Source organism: Sphaerodactylus townsendi, linkage group LG06, assembly GCF_021028975.2.
Source record: "Sphaerodactylus townsendi isolate TG3544 linkage group LG06, MPM_Stown_v2.3, whole genome shotgun sequence".
NCBI lineage: Eukaryota > Metazoa > Chordata > Lepidosauria > Squamata > Sphaerodactylidae > Sphaerodactylus > Sphaerodactylus townsendi.
In genome coordinates, this window is record NC_059430.1 from 93776320 (window position 1) to 93801869 (window position 25550).

Here is a 25550-nt window from a genome sequence, read left to right on the forward strand (position 1 = left end):
GGCTGATACAGCACTGCTTTTAAAAAATGTCCTATTTAAAAGATTTTAAAATCAGTTGGATATCACTGCTTAAAAAATCCTACTTAAAAATGCTATATTTTGGCCAACTGCACCCAGAATTTTTAGAAAGTAGAACGAGACAGAAATAAGGGAGCCTGTTCTGCTTAAAAATTGGCATAAGCTACAGCAATAGTCTCAATTTAGTATGGCGTTACTGCACTGCAAAGTCTTTGGCTGTAATGTCTATCCTCCCCCTGAAAAGATCCATGTTCAGCTTTTAAAAGAAGAATGGGATAGTATGATATTGGCAAATCGCATGTGCATTCAGAGTGAGGGGTTCTCACGTTTTGGGCACCAGAAACTCAATCTAAGTGCATATTATCAGCAATGGTCTTCCCCTTTGAAAGAAAACTATCCATAACCAAGACAGCTAGATGGTTAAGGGCATGAAGAGGGTTTACAGGCATGCATCAGATTCTGTGATCAGAGGCATAATCCTTGGCCAAGTAGAATTTTAGCTTCTTTGACCTAAATTCAAGAGAGACAGCTGGATTGATGAGGCTGTGATTCTGTGCACACCTCCCTTGGGGGAAACCTGACTGATCACACCAGAATTCATTTCTGAGCAGCTAGGAATGGGCTGTTTATCTGCCTCCCCCCAAAGGCCTTCATAAAGAGGCTTAGCCTCTGCTGAATCATTACAATGAAGTGCTTCGTTCAGCAGACGTTCACAGCCAAATGGAGGGATATGTATGACCAGCACTGCCAAAGAATTTGTTCTATTCCCAGTGTGCCATTCATGGCATCTATGAAATCAAACAGCAGTTCCCCCATTCAACAGGCACGCAAGATACATCATACACTTGGAAGTGACAGACTGGCTACCTTGCAGGGGTATAGCCATTGTTCGGATGCTTCCATGAGACCTACCGAGCTGCAAATTAATCCACACATACATTTCAGTCTCAATATGGAAATCAGGAATTATATTCCAAAATATTTTTGTCTTAAAAGCTTTGTTATCCCCACCCTCTAATCCAGCTAACTGACTTGAGAGCACGAACAGAAGTTTGTTTAATGCACACAATCTATCCCACTCTAGACACACAATAAGGGTAATTAAAGATTGCTAGAAGCGCTTTTTTATAATTTTTAAAAACACAACAGACCAAGTGGGGGATTTTAACAAGTACGTGTCATTCTGAATGCACAACAAGGACAACTGATAAGCGACCCATTCCCAACAGAGGATGGCTGGGCATGGCGTAGCCACTCACTTGCTCATCCTCAAAAGAGTCCATTAGTGTGTTCAATCAAATCAGCAAAGCCCAAGTTTAGCCAACAGGCAGCTTTTATTAAAAGGACTCATGAAAGAGATGGAAAAGGTCACATGCTGAGCAAGCTACCCCCACACAATAGCTGATTTTGTATGAGAAGCAATTAGTGACATAATGAGGTTCATCGGATGCTCTCTCTCAAGACTTCCTGCTGAACTCTGATAACCACCAAAGAGAACCAGCCACAAAGGTCTTTCCCACAAGAAGGAAGCACAGGAGATGAGGCTCTCCTCTTTGCTGGAGTTTATGGCTCAATGCCACTATCCTCTCCCACAACACTCCTATTGTCTTAAGGATTTTCAAGTGGGAAAGCTTCATTTGGTCCTGCTGACGCTGCCACCATTCTCAGCTGGAGTCCTCCATCTCATTGAGAGGTTGCGTGTGAACTTCAACTGTTTTGGGAGGGACATAGGATCCCATCCCAGCGGCTCTCTCGGCCTCCTCCTGAGTGTATGGCTCCTCCCTCAGCTGCTTCAGCCTAGGCAAAGAAGAGACCTTGGTCAGCTACATCAAAGCTATTGAGCTACTTTAAAATTCATAGGACTCCCCCTCTGCTTTGACTTCTGCATTATTACTCAGTTTCTCAAACCACATTTGGAGGACAGGAAATTAACCACGTTTCCTATTCCATACAATCTCTCTTTCCGTGTCCTGCTGGGATTACCGGTAACTGCCACTTGCCATGTAATCCAAACATACAAATGAGGGGGTAGCACTCAACAGAGAAATGAAAAGCAAAGCTGTGTACAAGAATTCGTAATTTTGGGGTATATTTGTAAGTCCCAAGCAAGATTTCTTTTTTAAAAATCCAGTCCAACAACTGAGCGGTCTTGCAATAAAGGGACTATATTATTTCTTATAAACCCTGAAGCACCCTCATAATAAGTTTATTAAATAGGCGTTGTGTCTAGCCTGATGGATCTTTTTTATTTTAAAAAAGAAAATATTTATTAATATGAGGTCCAGGGAAGTTGGTACAGCTATTTTGAATAAAGGTCCAACCAAGCACTCCATTACAACCACTAATACCAACTTTCCTATTCATATAAACATTATACAGTGAACAGAAAATGATCAACAATTTCTATGACCTAAAATCTAAAGTTTTCTGGCTTTACCTTTAATAAAATGGATATGGGAGGGTACTAAGCAAAGACTCATAAGCATGGTCTTTGGGAGGGTGCTAAGCAAAGACTCATAAGTTTATTAAAAAACCTGTATACGTTGTCTAAACTCTGTTTGGTCTAAATTTACTTAGATATTTTAACTAGTGCAGTTATATCACCGGTTATTAACTACTTCCTCAAGATTACCCCAAATGCATAATAATTAAATCCAGGGGATATCAACATGGTCATTATCACCACTCTGATTTTCAGTTTCAGAAATAATAATGGGTGGATGAAGAAAAAAAAAGGAACCAACTATACAGCAGGAGCCACTTGTGGAATTTCGAGAAAGTGCAGCTGGCACTATCATAGAACATTCAACCAATAAAAGTGTTGGGAGGTTCCACAAAACACCAACAGGGGCAATAGGTCATCCCACAACAAAGGTGGCTATTTCTGAAAGGATGCTCTCTGCAGAAATAAAGGCAATGCTTTCATGAGTTTTCTGAAGTAGCTCCTGCTCCAATTAGTCCAAGGAAAACTGCAACTGAGTTAATGGCTGGAGTCATTTGAACAGTTTGCTTCCTGAATGGCAACAGAGAGAGGCTGTCAAACCCAGACGAACGAGATAATCCTTGCCAATGGCCAACTGAGGATGTACAGATGTGATATGCCTATTTGGGATGAGTGCAGTGTTCTGAAAGTCATGCCAGCCACTAAGGGGTAACCTAGAGTTCGCTTTTTTTCTATTCCATCCAAGGGTTTATCCTCAAGACACAAGACCCTATGTTGCTTTTAGATGCCAAGCCAAAACGTTCATGTTCACTCAGACTTTTAATTAAGGGTGTGATTATTTTCGTCTGAAACCAATATATTAAGCTGTTCAATGTTCTCTGATTTTATATAGAGCTTTTAATGTCAGGTCTTAGTTAATACTTTGAATTTTGTATTATATTTTGTACGCTACCTCCGCCAGGTTCCCAGAGAATCAGCATAAAATAATGTTTAAATAAACAACAAAGTGGGCATCATGAAACACAATGGTGTGTACCATGCTGGAGATTGCTGCAAAATCTGAAGAAACATCTGAATTTAGCCATGCCACCAACTATGTGGTAGGAGCTGCAAGCAAGTAACAATTCTTAAGAAGAATTATTATTTACAAAAGGTAAGATGAGGAGATCTAGACTAACTAAAAACAGATAAGGGGAGGCTAAATTGGATTCTACTCAGGCTAAAAGAGCCACAACTTGGCACTGCCAAAGACAGCTAAGGCAGCCACCAAACAGATGGTCAAGCTGGTGCACTGTAATGATTTGGGGAATCTATGTACACTCAAAGGTCCTCTGTTCAATTCTCAGCTCGGCCATAAAATTCCTTGACGGATTTAGGTTCCCTCTGTAATGGGATAATCCTTACAGGGTTCTTGTAACAATTGTTGAGGTAATGTATATAAGTGCTTTGTAACACTAATATTTGTGTAATTCCAGATGGGTAAAACAAAGTGGGAACGGGCAACTTAGAAATCTAAAAAAATTAAAAATAAAGTAGGTGTCCAGTAGCACCTTAGGGACTATACTACATATCATTTCAGCATAAGCGTTTGTGAGTTAGAGCTCACTTCATCAGATGCGTTAATAGTACATCCATCAGTCTAATCATGCATTTATATTAAAGGCTGAACAGTGGGAAGGGAGTGCTGGCCTCTCTTTGTTACAACTTCCCAACTTCGTTATTCATTCATAAAAGCTTATGATGGATTAAAAAGGAAAAAAAAATCTCTAAGGTACTAATATTTTCATAATTATATAGTTTTCTCCCTCAGTTATACAGGAAGTTGCCTGTAATTCACAAATGGTAGGCTGAAACCTCTCAAAAGATTGCAAGAACATAGTGGGTGAGCCTCAATCAAGTGGGTGCTGAAACCACCTTCTACAAATAGAGTGTTCAGTAAAAACATGGGACACCCCCTAAATCTTTCACTGGTTCTCATTCTCATTTCAAATGCACAGACAATCACAATTTCCTGGAGAAATTATCTCTGTGGCCATGCTCAACAATTTGGAGAATTAATAGTACCTTCTTTTGTGAACCTTAGATTTAAAGTGATCCTTCATGCTTTTCAAATCGACAAAGTATCGCCTGTTAGAAGAGAAAGGGAAAAAAAGAACATTTTGAATTGACAAATGGCAACCGTAAAATGCTAAGTTTACCGTAGTAGTTAAGACATGCTCTGTTCATTCGTTCCATGCTCATTTGTTATTAAAATGAAGACATACATGTGTAAAGAGAGCCACTGCACATCACAGACAACAGACTGACAAGTTGGTTCCTCTTAAATCAATTCAAACACAACATGTGCCAACATTGCTGGTGCAGACATAAGAGCTCCAATATCATGATTATGAAACTGGGAGTCAGTCAGGAATACATTGGTACCAACTTTAAGGACAGACAGCTAATGCTAATCAGGTCTCCTGATAAACCAGAATTTGTCAGCCAGGATCTGAAACAAAAGCTTGAAGATGGTTACCAGGGGCCATGGTTAAGGCTAGCATCAATATCTCTCAGCCTAAGTTAAGATAGGACGGGGAAATTTATTGCAGGGAAGGGAGACATCAGTCAGGATTCCATAGCTTGTTCCTAATCAAAGCTGAGAGGCAAAGATCAACAAACTAGCCTTCACTGGCTGAAACACAGTCCAATCCTAAGTAGAGTCAAATCTTGTAAATCAATTGAAATAAATGTTCTTATAGTAAAGTGTAACTCTGCTAAGGATTGTGCTGTCAGATGTGCAGCGATCAGAATGTTGAACTAGGACCTAGGCAACCCAGGTTCAAATCCACACTCTGCCATGGAAGCTGACCTTGGACCCATCACTCTTACTGGCCTAACCTACCACACAGGTTAGTTGCTGTGAGGAAGAAGAGAGGGAGAAAAGCAGGCATAAACATCTAATGAGATAAATTCCGAGGTAAACACATGTCCTGGAAAAATCAACTTTCGAACAGGAGATTGCTGATAATTGGGATTGATTAAGCTAAACCTTGAAGATAAATTCTAAACAGGGGAGGGAGGTAGTAAGTGACCGAGAGCAGGCTGAATTTTCACGTTGCCCATGAAACAAAGTAAGGCTGAGTATGCAACAATTAACACACAATAGGAGCAATCCTAAGCAAGTCTTCTCAGAAGTAATTGCCATGTTATTCAGTAGGACTTACCCCCAGGAATCCAGCAAGTGTGGTGTAGTGGTTAAAAGTGATAGACGCTAATCTGGAGAATCTGGTTTGATTCCCAACTCCTTCACAGGAAGCCTGCTGGGTGACCTTAGGCCAGTTACAGTTCTCTTATACTTAGAACCTCTCTCAGCCCCAGTGGAGGCAGGTAATGGCAAACCATCTCCAAATATCTGTTGCCTTGAAAACCCTATGGGGTCACCATAAGTTGTTTGCAACTTGATAGCACTTTACACACACACACTCCCAAGAAAGTGTCCTTAAGACTGGCATTATGATACCTCTCTATGCCATTCAACTAAAATAGCTCCTAGCTACCTACTCTTTCTAACCAGAGATTAAATTCTTCCCGCCCTTCCATCTCTAAGGAAACACTGAAAAATGAAAAGGCCTTAGAAAATTCAAACAAAAAAAGTCTCCTTTCCATAAAGTACACATTATCCATGTGTCCATCAGCATTCACGGACACACACGCCAACATGCTCACTGTAATACAAGAACCCCAACACTATCAAAGCCTTTCTGGGGACAGGATTTCCTGGTTACTCGGGATGCCAACTTGTTAAAGGAATAAAAATGACAATTAGAGGAAATAATAGAGAACTCATGGACTGGATGCAGCATGCTACTGCCACAGTAGAAGCAGAGATAAAAGTACATTATATGTGTATACATGGGAAAATAATGTGAATTTAAATTTGCACTATATTGAACTTGGCTCTGAAAATGCTTCCTGTGCCAAAAGGAAAAGAACAACCTGTTCAATATGATCTTCCTTCATTCTGCAATCTTTTTCTTGCTGGGGGTGGGGGGGAGGTATGTGTGGTTCAAAGAATTTACACTGTTATTGCAGGTTTAAGGCTGACAGCTGAGAATCAGCAGTCTGTCACCCCTACAACGTAGTTCAATGTTGTTATGCTCATGATGTAGACTGGGGCTGGGTATTACAGCTCTGGACAGCTGATGAAAGTTTACACATCACTCTCTCCAACAGCGCAATCCTAAGAGGAGGGGTTGCACTACAGCGGTAGATGGCACAGCCATGGTGCAACTGTACTGCCTGCTGAGAGGTTTCCCTGTGAAATGGAATGCACATTGATTTTGCCAGTATAAATACAAACCAGCAAATGGGATTGTTCCTGGGTTGAAAGGGCTCGGGAAGCCTACTAAAGCCAGCCCCGCGCTTAGGTACGCCCCCTTCGGCTACGTGGCTGCACTGGCGTCCCGCTGTCACGCGGCTCCCCAACATCAGTGTAGGTGCCTCTGCACCATAACCGGCAGCAAAGATTAATCGAGCTAAATTGACATCACCTTGCCAAACCAGAGCTTAACAGCATGCATCCGGCGCTTCCCCCAATGCAAAAGGAAGTGCTCAGAGAAGGGAACGTAGGAAGCTGGGACAGCTGGAGACCCTTTCTATGAACACCCACCACCAGCGTCTTTTCCATCGCATCTGCACTAAGCGGGAAGTCCTCCCCGATCAAACCAGATCTCCCCCATCCCCAAATTCCCTTTACGCACGCGCAGTGTAGGCAGTAGTGCTGGGCGCTTCCGGGCAGGTCGGCGTCCGGCTCCTGGCGAAGCAGCTTCGCCGCGTTCTCCGGCTTCAGGTCCTGGTGAATTTGGTCTAGGTCGCAACGCCGCCGCTTCGTCTTCCACTGGCGGGCCAAAGAATGGGTCTTGTGGGAGCCCGTCCGACGACAGCGGCTCGGAGCCATGGCCGGCACCTTGCACGGAAGAAAGGAAGGAAACGGAATGACTGTTTCTTCCGGGCGCGACTCCGTGACGTCATAATAAAGCGCCCCCGCCCGGGTTTTTATTTGTTTTATATCTTATTGTTCTTGCCATAATTGTATAATCGTTTTGTAGGAGCCTTATTGTTAATCACCGTATAGCGCGTACATTGGATTGTGTGTATGTTTGTGTGCGCGTGCCTGAACGCGTGCTGTCAAGTGACAGTAGACTTATGGCACAAGGCAACAGATGTTTCGAGGTGGTTTGCCATTGTCTGCCTCCACTTGGGCTGAGAATTCTAAATGAACTAACCCAAGGTCACGCAGCAGGCTTCATGTTGAGGAGCGGGCATGGAACCCGGTTCTCCAGATTAGAGTCCACTATACTACACCACACTGTACTACACCACACTAGCTGTCTGCACTGGATTTTAATGTGCTGTTATTAATAGTTATTCACCATTGCACACCACCATTCAAAGCTTCTATTGGGTTTGTATTAAGGATTAGTAATATAATGGGAATGAGAAGGAGATGGGTTATATTCATATTGGTGTTATTGTTTGAAGCCCATTGACCTCAATAGATTTAGATGGGTGGAATTCTGTTTAGGATTGCACTGTTGGGCTCCAAATTCAATCCTAAACATGTCCATTAGGGAGTAAATTAAGTCACTCTATTTAGTGGAATTTTCTCTTTGACTACATGCTTAGGTTTCTACTGTATCTGTATTACTAATATGATTAATGAAGAGAATGGTTTTACTTGAGGTTTATAGACTGACTTTTGCAGATAGTAAATGTAAGTAAAATACTCTGTCAAACATATTAAGGTTATTATTGCAATACTTGACTTTCCAGGTGTATTTTCTCCCCTGTCCCACAGAAATCTAAAAAAATTTAAAGATGAAAAATTAATATGTACTTGACAAATAAGTCTGATCATATTAAGGTTGTGTTTCAGTAAATTGTGTCACTGTATTTAATTATAAGTATTTAAGGCATTGTAATTGATGTTTGTTTTACTGTATATTTATAATTGTATGCTTGTGTTACTAAAAACAAGTCAATACTGGGAGCCCAACTAAAATTGCCATCATCCAGGTGAGGGTTGGAATTTTGGATTACCAATCAATTTCAGGACCACAGAGATCTCTTCCCTTGAAGGAAATGGCAGCTTTGGAGGATGAAGTCTATGGCATCAAATCTGTGCTGAATTCTTTACGGTCCCCAAACTGAACCCACCCCAGGCAGTGTCGACTGATTATGCTATTGGTGGGGGCTGGGAAAATCCAGATGAAGGCTGCAGTCTGGTAGACATCACAGACCAGGGAGAGGGGAGAAAACCATACCCTTTTTTGTTTTAAGAACATTTTTACCTGGAAGCAATTTTTAGTTACCATTGATGACCACATTAATTCTTTATTTACAAGTAGGATTTACACTTTGTTTTTAAATGGCCATGCTCCTAGGTTTAACCAGCAGGCTAATCTGTAGAAAAGTCAATTTTTCCTGGCAAGGAGATAGTGGGGAAGTCAAGCCATTGTGAAAAGTCACCAGTAGCATGCTTGTAAGAACCGTGATTTGATTTGATGACATGGAAAGATGGTTTTGCCTGATTGATTTTCCAGACTAACCCAGCTTCTATATCCTTCAGAAACAGAGCATCCTGCTTCGTTTCAGATCTTTATCCTTCCTTGAAATTCTGTTGGAATCCTTTGCAATGAAAGCGAGCAGAACATAATTCCGTAGGAAAACTGAATTGCAGCCCACCACTGATTAATGTCCAGTTGCTGCAAAGGATGACTTTTTGACCTTGTAACTGTTGTTTCTGGTGTTCAGCTAATCCTTCTCCAAGGAAATGTATACCCTGAGGCCTGGTCATCAAAAGATCTTGTAGCACTCTTTGCAAGCCAAGGGTGATAACCCCAGTGTCCTGGCCAGGTTTCACTTTGGGTCATTAGATTCTGCTGACCTAAATTTCCCCGGTAGTTTGAATTAGATACACTATTCTTTGTTTCCTGTCCTACAACTGTGCCTCTATATTACTGCCTGACCAGAAGGACAGTTTTACTATTTCTCTGGAAAGGGTTTCAGAATGATTGGGCATGAAAGATGAACTAAGCGTGCAAAATTACAGCAGTGTTTCACACGTCAATAAAGCATGTTTGAAAGCCCTTTGAGACTACTAGGGCATATGGAGAATTACTTTTCTTGCCTATTTTGTGACATATGCCTCAGCAGGGACCCTACTGATTTTTCTATGGAACAAGATTTTGCCCTTCCTTTAGACTCCTCCAGCAAAGTTAAAACCCAGGTGCCTTTGCTGATTTGCATGACATTCCAGCCTGCTGTGGGATTCAAAACAGCTTCAACAAACCACAAATTTAAAACATAAAGATGCATGGAAAAAACTCAGCTCCCCTATATTGTGTGTGTAAAGTGCTGTTAAGTTATAGCTGACTTGTGGCAAACCCAGGAGCCCCTAAAACTCTTCTCCCCCTGTGAGTGTTTATAATGTTTCCTTAGCCCCCTTCCTTGAAGTCTCCTGTGCCCAAAGCCTACCATGACCACTGTCAATTTCTAGTCCTTGAAGTGGGGAGGTGGAAAGACAAGGAATTTAAAGGGTCTTTCAAGTAGAAGAGCAGCGGATGCCTTGGCCAGGGGGAAAAGGAAGATGTGAGGTCAAGGAAGGACTATGGGGGACTATGTCTCCCACTGCATAGAACTTGACATCAGGAACTTTTAGTTCCCCCTTCTCTTCACTCACCATAGTCTCCCTTGACTAATAGCTGCAGCTTCTGCCTTCCCACGGGCTGCAATTTCCCTCTGAGGTCTCCGGCTTTTCCCCCCTCACCTCCTAGCAGCAGCCTAATGGGGGTGTGCGTGCTGCAGAACAAGCCTTCCCCACCATTGCCACTTTTTTCTCTCCACCTCTTGGAGCACCTGCCCCCTTAGCCCTGCAGTTTGATTCTAACCAGTAAACATGAGTTTTTTGTGGATTGTCTGCATTCCACTCACCAGGGTTTGATCAAACAAATCCCATTGTGTTGCGACATCTGAATGTGGCTTAAAGCAAAAGGAGCACTCATCACTTAAAGCAAAAGGAGCACTAGTGCTTTTTGCTTTGACAGAAGGACCAAGTTGCTTTTATGAATGATTACCTCATTGCTTGGAGGCACAGGCATACTGGCCATGGGGACATGGGGTGTCACATATCCCCGGGTGCAGCCCATTCAGTCACGTGGGGTGGGGTGAAAAATCCCCCCCCCCCCCGGCAGGGGCAAGGCAGTAGGAATGCTTGTCTCTGCCCTCGGCCCCAGGGGGGAATGCTGAGGCTCGAGGACAGCCCCCACAGCTGACAGGGAGGCCGTAAGTGGAGTCAGGTGGGGGCCCCCCAGAAAAATCAGGCCTTGCCCCAGGCTCCATGGGGGGGCGGCGCTCCGGTCTTGCCTCAGGTGCCATTTTCTGCCAGTATGCCTCTGGAGGATTGCCATTCCTGAAGTAACTAAGTTCTGGAGTAACTAAGCACACGGTGGGGTGATATTGGCAGCATCAGGTGTAGCAAAAATGGATCTCTGCATTTAGATGTGACTGTAAGAGCAGGCGAAAGCAACTGTTTCCTGCCAATTCACTCCTTGAGATCACATTACTGAACAGGGCTTGGCAATTAATAATATATACAGGCATGTAAAGGCAGCAGACATGCCTCTGTCATTAGATGAGTGGAAAAGGGCTAAGCGGCCAGTGAAAATATCCCCCTTTTCTTCTTTCTCACAGCTACACCATGTTTTGAAAGTGAATCAGACAGAACCATGTCCTAGAGATAAGAGGAAGCAAATAATTAACCCTTCTTGCTAGCAATTTGTACAAAGCAAACATTTTAAAAAACCACCCTAAAAACTTTCAGTCTCAGACAGAAACTAAATCCCTGAAGATGTGGGTCTGCAAGGCCATCCACCCCTAAGAAATAATTTAGCTGCCAGGTGCTATTTTGAGTCTGTTGCTGAGATACCACGTTCCAAGGCCCATTCTTGTGAGGGATCTGTTACAGGGTGCAGACAATGAAATGTAATGCAAGAACTGAGCTGGGCAGAAGACAGGCTTTCCTCGGGTCTCCAAAGCAGGGGGAAAGTTTACCTTAAGAGGGGGATGGGAGACTATGAAACTTGATGGAGATGTTATTCTTCTCAAGATGATGGGCTTTCTACAAATAAAAAAAGTGCAGTCATTCAGAAATGGTGGTCATGGCCTGAATTAGCCTCCAAATGCTAAGAAAGCAACTGTTCATGCTTTTGGAGACCTAATTTGAAGGGTGGGGAAGGTAAAGCAGGAAGGAGGTATATCCTTGGAGCCCAAGTCCGCTGAGCTTCCATCAGTTCTTTCATGGAAGGAGTCCACTGGTATTCTGGGTCAGTCATGGATCCAATTCCTCTTTGTTCTCTGAGATGTATGTTGGAAGCTTCTGAAATTTTAATGAAGACACCAGATCCCAGAAGGCAGCAGCCAGTGACAGGTGTGAATTTGCAGGACGTTGGAGCATCTGTCTGAGCCCTTGGTTCTCTAAAGAGTTTTTGAAGCAGCTGACTGGAGAGAGACAATGGCAACCGGGACCTCACCCATGCAAATCGGGTAAAAGAGATAAAACAGTAGCTGTACGCCTTCTCCACTGGTGGAACCCAGCCGCTTGCTTGCTGAAATTCTCTTGTTTTTGGAAGAAGCAACTGGGGCAGAAGGAGTGGACCAGCCCATTGCCAGGATGACACAGGCATTCTGGAAGGTCTATAAGGCCAAAGTCATGCAGACCCTTGGTGGAGAGCCGCAGGAGGAAGACATCCAAGATGAGGTAGTAGTTTCCTCAGCCCGTGCCCCTTTCGTTATCTGTCATTGAGACAATGTGGTGTAGTGATTAGAATATTGGAGTGACTCAAGCGAGACTCCACTTCAAATGCTTGTTTAGGACTGCATGTAATTGAGTGACCTTGGGTCAGTCATAGACTCTTAGCTAAAATGACCACACACTGTAAATGACTGAGATGGGGGATGTGATAGAGGTTTATAAAATTATGAATTTGTGAAGAAAGTCAATAGTACAGGAAAAGCAGGAGCAGCTAACTAGTATCCACTATCTCTGTGTTCCTTTCCTTGTTAACCCTGTCCGACAATGAACTTGTTTCAGAGAGATAATCCTGAGCTAATGGAAACCACAGATTCCACACTGCTGACAGAAGAGGGCGCAAATCCTGTTTCTCAACTGGCACGGCGGGTAAGGGCCCATGGTTTTTCCAAACCACAACTAGGAACGTTTTGCATCTTTGGATGTTATTACAGAAGTTGCTATTAGGCTCCAGAAGAGGGTTTAGTGACTTACAAAGCAGTTTTCAATAAACTAATCATATTAGTGTGGTCTGTCAGGTGTCAAGTCCTACCTGCCACTTTTCTGTAGTCCCAGGCAAAGAGCAAACTCTGGAGATTTATTGAGACTGCACCAGACCAACTTTAAAAAGCTGTGGCTCAATGGTAGAGCATCTGCTGTGCATGTCAGACATCCCAGGATCAATCACACCATCTCCAGTTAAAGATTTCAGGAAGTAAGGGATGGGGAAAAGTTACAGCTGAGAGGATGGAGAACTGCTGCCAATCAGAGTAGCCTAGACTGACCTTGACAGATCCGTGATCTGACTCAGTATAGTGCAGCTAGTAAGAGACCATGGCTAAATGTATGGAGCATCTGCTCTGTGTGCAGAAAGCTCCCGGTCCAATACTCAGCATCTCTTGTTAAATAGAAAACATCTGGAATATATTTATCCTTGGATGGTGTGTACCTCTGTGTACACACAGAACATCCTTCCCACATTGCTGAGTTGCTGCAGACCATATTTGCATCTGGAGTCAGGGGGTGGGGTTTCTAAAGAAGTGGGCAGGACCAAGGATAATCTTCCCCATTGAGTGGGGCAGTCATGTTTCCAGGAAAGGTTTCAAAGAAATGAACAGGAAAATCCATTATTAGCTCGTCAACAACAGAATCTTCTATAATCCCATTTGTATAGTCTGGCATCTATGTCTATTTTGGTTTCTGTGCTAATTATCAGACTCCAAAAGAAGTGACCTACAAAGCTGCATTGGAGGGCATAACCATGGGCAGTTAGGGGTCCCCCAGCCTGGGGCCCTGGATAATTGCTCTGGTTGCCAGTTGGCTAAGACCACCCTTGTAAACAAGTAAGTTCCTCCACACTCATTCTAGAGGTGATGCAGTTCCACAAGGGGATTTTACCAGAATGGATGATTTGATTCTAACAATGTATTTGTCAGAGGGGAAGAGTGGAAACTGAACCCACCTTCTCAGAAAGCAGCTCCATGTCACAGACAGAGCTTCACCAAGGTGCAAATGATACATGACAATAACATGTGGTTTCCTCTGTCCTCCAACATTTTTTTACCAGAAGCAGCCCAAGTCTCAGTCTCCAAAGAAAGACTGGGGGTGGGAAGGGTTTAAAACTGGGAAACCAACCAGTGGGGAAAAGTTACGTTTTGTCGCCATCCCACATCAGTTTCTCATGGACAATTATAACTGAGAGGTCTTCTTTAAACAGAAAAACTACATGTGATTAATTCATGTATTGTTTGAGATGCTTAAGCCTTTTTATCCTTGGGAACTTGACTTCTGGGAATTTTTCTAGGACTTCAGCAACAAAGGTGGGACTAGACTAGAGAATGTGGGGCAAAATATTGGGAAAGGATGGGTGGGAATGTCTGTGCTATACATGTAGCTGAGGTGATGGGAATAAGGTGGTAGGCCCTTTTCGCACACATGGTTTGTTCTGGATTAAATATTTGTGGTCAACACAGTTTCTGCTTGTTGTTCGCACATACTAGCTCTGGAATGTGGTTCGACCCCTACTCTGTAGCCCATTCGAGGAGTCGCCTCACATTTTTCCTGTCGCTCGATGCTTCTGCAACTTTTTCAGATAAAACAGTTTCCCTCCACATTTCTGCCCCTATGTGCGAAACGTCACGCTACCAAGCAGATTTTAAGAATCACGCCCCCGCGGTGAGGCGATTTCTCCCAGCCAATTGGGAGGAGCAAGGAATTTGCCAGTTGCGTGAGCAGATTTTACGGTTCCATTTCCATCTCACTCGCCTCCCGCCTCTCCTCACGCTTGGTCAAGCATTGCATTGTCTCGCTGCAGCGAGGTCTCAAGAAAATGAGATCACTGCGCAATGGTGCCGTGAGACTGTGAGATAACACTTAATCGGTAGCTCATTGGCTGCGTTACGTCCGCGCCCGGGGAGATCAAATGGATGGGCCGAACAGCCCAGCCGCCAACTCAGACAAAGCTCTTGGGAGGGGTGTGTCATGGCGGAACGACGAGACGAGGGATCTGATTGCAGTATGGGGGGTGGAGGAAGTACAGCGCTCCCTAAAGTCCAGCTACAGAAACTTAGATGTTTTTGAGAAGGTGGCAGTGGAGATGCACCTCAGGGGGCACAAGAGAACTGCCCTTGAGTGTAGGACAAAAGCAAAAACTTTCAGCCCAACAATTGGGGGGGGGGGGATAAAAGCGTTAACCTGCCGCACCAGCTCAGAGCGACGGAATGTGTAGTGAGCGCTTCTGCCGACGCTGTGTCGAGGGACAGCACCTCGGCACACTCAACGCGAGACAGCTCAAGGTAACGTCAGCCAATGGGAGGATTGGTGTGTCGTCATCTCGTGGCTACGTCACAGTATGACAACGTGATGATGGGGCCAAACGTCACAAACGACACACCCAGGAACGGCCAAGCAGTCAATCAGAACTCTTGTTTGCATCGCATTCTGCGGCAATGCAAACTATCAGGGTTTCTGGATTCAGATGTGGTTCCAGAACAACTGGCTGAAGTGCAAATGATGTTGAGCGACGAACCGGCAACAAAAAGGTCGGGATGTCGATGCGTGTTGCAGTAATTCCAGAGCAAACCTTGTGTGCGAAAAGGGCAGTAGAGTCATGAAAGGGTAGAAAGGAATGTGCCACTTCAAACTATAGGTGGATGATCTCATTATCCAATCCGTGCTAGCAAAGAGCTGGAAGAGCATTTTTTGTTTTGGGATATTTTTTTTTGCTAGGTTTCTGTTCTTATGGAGTTTTTTGCATAGCAGAAAATTTGGAAACAGCACCTCCCACCCACAGTCTGAAGTAGTACAGTCAATTCTACAATCTCAACTTCAACCCAGAGCCCTTTAAGGATAGGATGGGATATAAATCCAACAAAAATAAACCCCCTCATCCTCTTGAAAGTATAGAGCTTATGCCAGTCATGACACAAAAGCAGAACCATTTAATATTATGTCCAGGGCATAACCAATCACCCCAGTTTTTCATTGAGCAGAAAGTTAGAAAGCAGAGCAAGTTTGTGTCTGATTGAGCAACTGGCAGAATACCATCTGCATTGTTTTCCTTTTATCTCTGTAAGTGAAAAACTTAGATTTAATTTTTTAGGAAATTTGTTCTTTCTTTTGTTCATTTAGAAAAGGTATGCTACCACAGTCACCAGAGAGCTTGTTCAAAACTGCTAACAAAGTAAAATATGTTAAAATTGCAAAACAGCACAAAAATCAACAAACTGTTGAAAACCAAGTCACCATAAAATACTGAGAAACCCAAAAGATTCCCCTTAGAACAGTCCTAAGGCTAAGAGAATATTGCCAGCGAAGCTAACTGCAATGTCCGTGAATGACACTGACCCCCTTTTTTGCTTCTGCCACTGTGCTTTGCAGGTCCAAGGAGTGGGAGCTAGAGGCTGGAAGACCATGTCTGCTTTGTTCACCAAGGAGGACGAACATCAGTTGCTGGCCCCCGAGCCATGTGCTGACCAGTAAGAGAAATGCTCCCTTCTTCTTGACCCTCCTCCTTTGCTCTTTCCAATTAACAGCTAATTCATGGAGCTGTTTGGGTTTTCCGGGCTGTGTGGCCGTGGTTTGATCACACACAAGCATCGGTTGATAGCTGTATCTATCTGTTAATAAACACAGCTCTATGATGTATTGTCGAAGGCTTTCACAGCAGGATTCAACTGGTTGTGGTGGGTTTTCCGGGCTGTGTGGCCGTGGTCTGGTAGATCTTGTTCCTAACGTTACCCCTGCATCTGTGGCTGGCATCTTCAGAGGTGTATCACAGAGAGAAGTCTGTTACACACTGTGTCTAGAAGTGTGTAACATACTTCTCTCTGTGATACTTCTCTGAAGATGCCAGCCACAGATGCAGGGGAAACGTTAGGAACAAGATCTACCAGACCACGGCCACACAGCCCCGAAAACCCACCACAACCAGTTGAATACTGCCGTGAAAGCCTTCGACAATACATCATAGAGCTGTGTTTATCAATAGATAGATACAACTATCAACCGATGCTTGTGTGTGATCAGAGGAAATAATAATGGGCTGATTCACGTATTCATGGAAGCCTTGCTGCACCTAAAGTGAACACTGCTTATGACAAGGAGGGCCTCCTTCTGGCCCTCAATTTTCTTCTCAGTTTTGTTAAGGAGAGTGTCTAGGCAGTATCTAGAAGGACAAAGAAAGTATTCCCTTCTCACCTGGGAGTTTGAAAAAAAGTCTTGATACTGACAGGTATCAAAAAAAGGTTTCACAATGTTGTGAAAAGGCTCTGAGGTCTCTCTTTAGTGGACTTCCAACTGTAGAGTCAGTGTGGTATAGTAGTTAAGAGTGGTGGACTCTGATCTGGAGAACTGGGTTTGATTCTTCACTCTTCCACATTAAACCTGCTTTGTGACTTTGGGCTAGTTATATTTCTCTCAGAATTCTTTCAGCCCCGCCTACCTCACAATGTGTTTGTTGTGAGAGGAAGAAGGGAAGGCGATTGTTAGCTGCTTTGAGGCTCATTAATGGTAGAGAAAAACAGGTAAATAAGTCAACTCTTCTTCTTCATAGCACAGCTACAAATCAAAGGCTTGTGTAACCTCTAACTGTGGGTTCTGTGGGGCAGAACTTGGAAGGAGTTGCAACAACTACATTTAAAACAAAATGGTTTACTTTTCTTAACAAATAACACTTACTAAACATTAACAATTAACATTAACACTTCACAGTCCTGTTGAGTTGCATTTCAAGTCCTTCTATATAGAGTCTTGTAATGCCAAGTCCAATTCTTCCTGCTGGTGGTTGGCTTATGAAGACTTCAGAGGCTTGGTGAACTGGATTCAAAATGATGAAGGTCCCCAAAAGAACTCCCATCAACTATATACACAGAAAGCCCTGAAACAATAAATTATAACATTTACAATACAGCAAAAATAAACAGCTTCCTTCCCACTAGTTCCCAACAACTTTGTAGTTACCTTAAACAAGGTGTTAAGAGCTTATAAAGAAATGAATCAAGGTCCCAGCCTGGTAGCCTTGCCTCCTCCAACTTCATGAGTTTTTGCTGCTTTGAGTCTCCACCCTTTCTGGGTAAACCTATTTTGAACATAGGGGTTACACTTGCTTTATATTATACAAGCCCTGCAGCCTCAGCCCAAACAGCAGCAGGAAGCCGTGACCTCCCAGAGATGCCTTCTATTGTGAAAGACCATTGGTTAACCTAGTTCAGCACAGACTTCAGGTGGCTGTCCAGGTTCTGGGCAGAGAAAGGCCTTTGCCAGTACCTCATACCTAAGATCATGTAACTGGAGAGGCCATGATAGAAGCTGGGACTGTTTTTGGTGACAACAGCAGCAGTACTGAAGGGGAAGATGAACAAGCAGAGAATAAGCTGACTTTTCCCATTGACTCACTTGCTCTCCTCCTGTCTCATACAGTCAGCAGTGGGTCACGTTCCTTTACGGTCACTGTCTCCTCTCCCTATTCTTAGGGATGTGGGGCAAAGTTCTGTGGAGGCCAAGCAAGCCTCCTGCAGCCCAGTGTACACCATTTCCCCCTCCCTTTTAACCATTTATACACCACATGTATGAAAACTTATATCAGTTGAAACAGAATTTTTTTTCCTATTCTGTTTTTCTTTTAAGTTTCATTTGGTTGGGGAGGGAGGAAGGAAGGAAGGGCCACCGCTGTTTTGTCCTAGGGTGGAGAAACTACAAAACAAAACTGACCTTCCAATCAGAACCAGAGTTGCCATGAAATTCAGCATCACTCCCATTGTGATAAGGACACAAAAGATAGCATCATGCCCATTGTCATAAGGGTACAAAAGACCATGACTCAGGTTGGACACCCTCTTTCCTAGGTAATAATACAACAAACACTTTGGATTTCAGATTGAGAGGAGATGGTTTCGCTTTATGGAGACAAATAGACAGAATAGTGATGACCATTTACCCACAATGGATAAAGATAGTTGACTGTTTCACTATCCTGCCTTTGGGCTATAAAAGTGGAGGACAGACTATGATGACGGGGAAAGTATAGGGCAGAATAGGAAAAAGAGCAACAACACCTCCTCCACCACCACCCATAGCTGGGAAAGAAAGAGTTTAAAAGTCTAATACATTCTGTGCAAGGCACACAGGCTAAGGACCAGAGAGAAATGAAGCCAGTATCTATCAACCTCCATTTCAAAGTTTCAGCTTCGCTTTTGTCCATTCTGTGGATTGGAACGCCAAAGTAAAACCAGTAACTTATACAGCCTAGATTGCTTTTGTTCCTTTTTGTTTAGATTTGCTGCTAATACTTCTGAGCCTTGAAAATAGACTTATATGGTGGTAGATAAAGATCTTGTTTCCTTCTAAGGATTGCAGAGAGTGACCAAAATGTTCTTGCCCAACCACACTGCTAAATGCCTGGCCAGATCAGAGCAAGGCTGGGGGAAGGGCAGTGTGCAGCAGGAGCATACACACATGCAAGGTGCCTCTGCAATGCCTCAAACAAAGGCATATACATTTGAGCAGTGGCAGAGATCTGCCTCATACGATAAGAAGGAAGAGGGCAGATGGACTTGACCCCTCGCCCTTGCTCATGCACAGATCTTCCACCACCTCTCGGGTACTCTCAGTTAAGGAGAGAAGGAGAAGAAGAGTTTGGGATTTATACCCCACCTTTCTTTTCTGTAAAGAGTCTCAAAACAGCTTGCAAACGCTTTCCCTTCTTCTCCCTACAGCAGACACCTTATGAGGTAGGTGGGGCTGAGAGAAGTCTGAGAGAAGAGGAGTTTGGATTTATACCCTGTCTTTTTTCTCCTGTAAGAAGACTCAAGGCAGTTTACAAACTTATTTTCCCTTCCTCTTCCCGCAACAGACACCTTGTGAGGTGGGTGGGGCTGAGAGAGTTCTGAAAAAACTGTGACTTGCCTAAGCTAACCTAGCAGGCTTCATGTTCAGGAGCAGGGAAACAAACCCAGTTCACCGAATAAGACTCTGCCACTCATGTGGAGGAGGGGAGAATCAAACCTGGTTCTCCAGATTAGGATGTGCCACTCTTAACCGCTACACCTTGCTGTGGAGGGGAGTGGTGATGATAGTGCAGGGTCATTGCAAGCCCTACTTCCCCCTCCACAACTTTTCTCTCTTTTGCTTTCAGCCCTCTTGCAGCAAGACCAGCAGAGGAACCCTCCATTGAGAAGAAAGCCGCCGGCCTTTGGGACATCTTTGCTACCAAGTGGCAACAGACTGCTGCTCTGGAAAAGATGGCTGTGAAGCCCAACGCCCAAGAGGAAGTGGCAGAGGGAAGTGAGGGGTTAGGGGAAGTGGGGGCTGAGGAGGCCAGCAATGCCAGCCATACCAATGACCTCCGAGAGGCGGAAGGAGTGGCCTTCAAGTGGAGCTTCTTGACCAGCAAACTGGTTGAAATGAAAAAAAATGTCCCCAAAAGTAACTAGAATAGACATGGGAAAGGACATGAGCATTCAACCTCTTTCAGACACAGGGCCCAGTGAACCAGCAAGTGGCTAAAGTTTTTCAAGGGACAGTACAGTCAGATGTCAAATGAAGGATCCTTGATGGTGTTCAGTTGGATCTGTGTGCTGTTAACTGTCACAGTGTTAGGACCCTCCTCCCAATGTGTGTGTCATGTTTCCAACAGTATCCATTCCAATACTCCCCTTTTTTCCTACTCAGACCTACCAGTATTTTGAAAAATACGCATAGACAGTTTGGAAAGTCTTTTTTACCAGAAATAGTTATCCTGACAAGAAGAGGGATTAGACCTTTCTAGGCCTACATGCTTCCATGATACTCGGTGCTTCCTAACAAGAGGCCACTCACTGACTATCAATCCAAGCAACCAATCAGAGAGCGGGAAAGAAAGTTCCAAGGTGATCCTGAGCCAGCACAATGTGTGTATTGTAAGTATGCTGCACTAGAGCGTTGGAGACCCGGGTTCAGATCAGTGCTAAGGTGGAAGCTCATTGGACAAGGAACAAGGAATCATCCTTCAACCCAACACCTCACAGGGTTGCTAGAGAAAGGTCAGGTTGCAAAATCAATAAAGCTTGAATAGGTCTTTCCTCAGAGTCCTCTCACATGGATGGGCTAGTAACAATGCTTGCTACTAGAATTATGGGAAGGGAAGCTGATCCTATCTCCAGTTTGTTTCACAGACTTGTAGACACTCTAGCAGGTAGTATCTAGATCCACCTTCTGTATTGAGGTACCTGGCTCTGTTCCTGAGCCACATTTTACCTGCAGCCTTACCTTCTAAGGGAACACTAGTCTGACCAGAAAGGCTTCAAGAGGCCTTTGTGTGGTTGGAGAGTCTCCAGCATTCCCAGTAGCAAGACATTCCCACCTGATCCTGAGGCACAGTTTTTACCCAGCAAAGAAGCAATATGTAGCTTTGGTTTCCTTTTCTTACTTTGCTACTGGCTAAAATGGCACGAGTGTTTCATCAGCCCTTCCTGGATACCACGCAGCTTCAAGCAGTGATGGACATACTTTGCCTGGCCAGCTTATTTGCAGTGTGTTTTCTTTGGTTCTTTGTTTTTCACAGAAGTAGATCAACAATAAGCCCAGCCCACTGCAATTTCTAGATTCTTTTTCTTCATTGCTTGAGAAGAGATTCCTGCGCTCAGACTGGTTTTATCCCCCAGTCTTCAGCCACAACTGAAGTTGTAGCTAAGAGGTGTGCTGAAAAATTAAACACTTATTTTTACAGACAGAAAGAGCCTTTGACTCATTGTTTTTTCATGTTACAGAATCTAAGCATCTCAATCAGAATAATTTGGGCTGCACCACTGAAAGCATAATCCTTAGCTGAGACACACACACACACACACACACACCATGCTATTTATTTCAGTGGGCATTGGTTGTAGTTAATTGACTAGATAGGATGCACCTAGAATGCTACTTTCAAATCAAGTTCCTGGTGCATCTGACTGGCATCAGCATTCAAGAACAGAGCCTTTCCTAACATCTGGTTCCTGAGATATTAGGAGATGTTAGGAATTCATCATGAGTTTTTCATAGAAAACACGTCTTCATCTCCTAAGTACACAGGTGAAGGATGTGGCAACCTTGTGGCAACCTTAAAAATGACAGCATTTTTTAATGCACTATAAATCTTTGCTGAACTAGAAGCCAGTTCTCTGGATGCAAAAAATGAATCCTCACCAGCCTGGGATGTTATATAGGATGTATGAAAAACAAATATACAAACAGCATAATCAAGGGGCTAAGAAATGCAGTGAACATGGGATCACATGAAACCCTAATCAAGGAAAGAGGGCATTCGTTACTTAGGGGAAGCTAGTTAATACCTGTAAAGGATGGGAGCCCTGGGAACTGCTAATAAAACGATACAGAGAGATTCCACTATTTATTTACCTCGTTTATACCACTTCATTTTGCCCAATGGGACCCAAAGTGGCTTATAACATTATCCTCTTCTCCATTTTATCCTTACAGCAACCTGCGAGGTAGATGAGGCTGAGTATATGTGACAGGTCTAGGGCCCCCAAATAGATTGGAGATTTGAACTCTGGTATCCCAAATCCTAGTCCAGTGATGGCGAACCTATGGCACGGGTGCCAGAGGTGGCACTCAGAGCCCTTTCTGTGGGCACACGTGCACAGGAAAATCACCACCACCCCCCACACACACATCTAGGCTAGCCTGGGCACGATCCTTTAACTGGGAGTAAACTCAGTTGCTGGCAATGGGGCTTGCTTCTGAATAACCCTCCTAGGGTCGTGATTCACCCATTCAAAGCATTGCATGGTAGCTTCACGAAGCTTACTCCCAAATAACGTGCACCTTGGAGCCAATCATTTTTTCTAAATGAAAACCTCAGTATTCAGGTTAAATTGCTGTGTTGGCACTTTGCGATAAATAAGAGGGTTTTGGGTTGCAATTTGGGCACTCGGTCTCGAAAAGGTTCGCCATCACTGTCCTAGTCCAACTATCAGAACACTACACCATGCTGGCTCTCTTCGCATTTGAAGAAGTGGGTTCTAGCCACAAAAGGTTATAAGGTGCTGCAAGAATCCTCATTATTGCAGCTTTAAGGTGCTGCAAGAATCCTCATTATTTCTGCTGCAACAGACTTGATATGGTGCAAGAGCCCCCCACCCGGGAGCCATTTGGGCCCCTTGATCCGGGTTGACAGCTCAGCCCCTGCATGGGTATGGAGGGACTGTCTCTCTGCCTGGCTGAATGACGGGCTGGGGGCTTGCAGTTCATCCTTGGAGCAAAACCAAAGTAGTCCCATGTAGGGTTGCCAGCTCCAGGCTGGTGAATTCCTGGAGGTTTGGGGTGGAGCCTGGGGAAGGCAAGGTTTTGGAGGGGAGGGGCCTCTGTCGAAAGTTTGAAGGGGAGGGTTTGCATTTGCATACCACTTTTCTCAACCATATGGAGACTCAGAGCTGCTGTCCTGCCCCACACCTTGTGAGGGAAATGGAGGCCAGAGAGATCGGAGAGACCTGAGACTGGCCCAAGGTCACCCAGCAGGCTCCATGTGCAGGTATGTGGAACTGAACCTGGTTCTCCAGATTAGAATCATAGAGTTGGAAAAGACCACCAGGGCCATCCAGTCCAACCCTCCGCCATGCAGAACTATACACTATCGAAGCACTCCTGACAGATGGCCGTCCAGCCCCTGTTTGAAAACCTCCAAAGAAGGAGGCTGCACCACACTCCGAGGCAGCGTAATTATTCACTGTCAAGCAGCCCTGCAGTTCTTCTTGAGGGGATCTCTGTTTCTGGGCCTTGAATCCATTCCTCCCTCCCTGTCCTCGTCTCTGGAGCAGCAGAAAACAAGCTTGCTTCCTCTTCAACATGGCATCCCTTCAAATATTTAAACATGGCTATCATGTCACTCCTCAACCCTCTCTTCTCCAGGCTAAACAGACCCAGTTCCCTAAACTGCTCCTCACAGGACAAGGAATCCAGATCTTTTACCCTTTTGGTCGCCCTCCTCTGGACCCGTTCCAACTTGTCAATATCCTTCTTGAATTGCGGTTCCCAGAACAGGACACAGTATTCCAGGTGAGGTCTGACCAAGGCAGAATAGAGTGGTACTATTACGTCCCTTGATAGAAGAAGCTAGTTCTGGTGACCTGTCTTTGGGTATAACCTTTTACACACACACCCCCCACCTGCCCTCCTCCCCCCTCCCTTTTTCTCACCCCCATATCAAAGACAGAGCGAAATAGCAGCAGGGATGTTACAACGTCAAGGCTGGTATGAAAGGTAAGCCCGTGTCCGGCTCTGCTTCACTGTATTGCAAAGATCAAGGGAAGGGAAGGGAGTGAAAGCAAAGATCTATCAACATGCCAGAGCTCCCTTTGATGCCAGGAGCGCTCCTGCTGACATTCTGCCCATTTTGAAAGCCACAGGAATCCTGTCAGAAAACAACATGGCCCACTCCAGTGGAATTATAAGGTTGGCCTACCATACAGGGCTGTTGGACAGATTTCTGAGACAGTGTTTTGAATGCTTTCTGATGTGCTGTGCAGGTTTGGCCCCTCTCAACAAGGGAGGATTTGTCAGGTGCATTTGGGTTTTCAAGCGTGACGCCCTTTCCTATTTCTCATGCTCAGGATGAGAATTCCACAGCTGGTTTCGAAATCAGGATTGAATGATGTGTTTCCTTGGTGCTTTCCCAGCCAGGGCACATCTGGAAGGGCCTTCTTCTCCCATTTTCATCCACTTAGACAGAGCACTTGTGAGAGCCGGTTTAGGCTTGTTGACTCGTGGAGGGTTTGGGGAGGGCAGGGCTTGAAGAGAGACCTCAGCCGTGTCCACCAGCATAGAGTTCACGTCAGCCCCTCGCAAACTCTCCAGTGTTGTTGTGAGAAGCAGGCAGAGGAGCGCAAGCAGGGTTCTCAAAGCCTCTTCGAGTCCCAACTGGGTTAAAATAAATGGATGCAAAAGTGTGCATTCCCACTGTGCCTATCAGGGGTAGCCAACTATTTTGAGTCTGTGGGCACATGTGGGATTCTGACGTGGTGTGGTGGGTGCAGCAATGAAAGGGCAGCCGTAAGCGGCAGAGCCAGCCCCAAAGGGATTCCCAGTAGCCTAATGAGGGGGATGCGCAGGTCATGTGGGGCGGTGCATTGCCAAGGTGCCCCCTTGCAACTGTGCTCCCACCAGGAGCTCGCGAGGGTGGAGGAGCCAAGCCACGCCCCCCAGGGCCACGCCCCCTCAGCCCGCCCTCGTTAGAACGTCCATTGCCATCATTATAACGATCGATATAATGGCCATTGACGGCCATTGCCGTTATATCGAACGGCAATGGCCCGTCTCAGAGTCCAGCCCCCGCCCCCCCCTCCAAACAGCAGCCCTGATCTTCGGGGTCGGTGGGGGGGAGGGGGCTGCTGTCGCCAGTGCCGTTTTAGAAAGGGGAAGGGCATCCCATGGGGGCGGGGCTTGGCCTCCATCTCAAGCCAATCACGGCACATCCTTCCCGCGCCTCCTGCCCAATGGCCGCGCCTTTCGCCCCACACAGCGCGCCGATTGGGCCGCCGCCCTTCCTCCTCCTCCTCCTCCTTCCGCTTGATTGGCCGGCGGTGCCCGAGAGGCAGAAGCGTCCAGCCGGGAGGGAAAGGTGGCTCTTCTGCTGCTGCTGCTGCTGCAGGTTCGTCGGCGTCGATGGGGGGACTCTGGCCGCCCCCCAACCTCCCTCCCTCGCTGGCCCTGGTGGACGGGGGGAGGGGCTGGCAATGGAGGAGCGCTCGGCTGGGAGGGGGGGGGGAAATACGTCGCTTGCAG

The 25550-nt window shown here is 45.1% G+C and overlaps 2 protein-coding genes across 2 annotated transcripts; one reads left to right on the forward strand and one right to left on the reverse strand.

Annotated features, from left to right (window-relative positions):
• Positions 1-1333: 1333 nt before the first annotated feature.
• On the reverse strand, positions 1334-7453 carry ZNF593 (zinc finger protein 593). The gene is made up of 3 exons (XM_048500484.1): positions 7204-7453; positions 4526-4588; positions 1334-1815 (listed from the first exon to the last, which is right to left on the reverse strand). The coding sequence occupies exons 1-3, from the start codon at positions 7398-7400 to the stop codon at positions 1683-1685; spliced, it is 393 nt and encodes a 130-aa protein (XP_048356441.1). The 5' UTR covers positions 7401-7453; the 3' UTR covers positions 1334-1682.
• Positions 7454-11879: 4426 nt separating this feature from the next.
• LG06H1orf232 (linkage group 06 C1orf232 homolog) lies at positions 11880-21487 on the forward strand. The gene is made up of 4 exons (XM_048501233.1): positions 11880-12260; positions 12594-12680; positions 16170-16267; positions 19924-21487. The coding sequence occupies exons 1-4, from the start codon at positions 12174-12176 to the stop codon at positions 20219-20221; spliced, it is 570 nt and encodes a 189-aa protein (XP_048357190.1). The 5' UTR covers positions 11880-12173; the 3' UTR covers positions 20222-21487.
• Positions 21488-25550: the final 4063 nt, after the last annotated feature.

Bases quoted from the DNA above. Each gene is read 5' to 3' on its own strand.
- ZNF593 (XM_048500484.1), bottom strand. From the start codon at position 7,400: ATGGCTCCGAGCCGCTGTCGTCGGACGGGCTCCCACAAGACCCATTCT. The intron at 4,589-7,203 runs GTGCGTAAAGGG...CTCTTCTAACAG, and splicing joins CACTACTGCCTACACTGCGC to GCGATACTTTGTCGATTTGA. The intron at 1,816-4,525 runs GTACTATTAATT...TTCTTTGCCTAG, and splicing joins TCTAAGGTTCACAAAAGAAG to GCTGAAGCAGCTGAGGGAGG.
- LG06H1orf232 (XM_048501233.1), top strand. From the start codon at position 12,174: ATGACACAGGCATTCTGGAAGGTCTATAAGGCCAAAGTCATGCAGACC. The intron at 12,261-12,593 runs GTAGTAGTTTCC...AACTTGTTTCAG, and splicing joins AGGAAGACATCCAAGATGAG to AGAGATAATCCTGAGCTAAT. The intron at 12,681-16,169 runs GTAAGGGCCCAT...TGTGCTTTGCAG, and splicing joins TTTCTCAACTGGCACGGCGG to GTCCAAGGAGTGGGAGCTAG.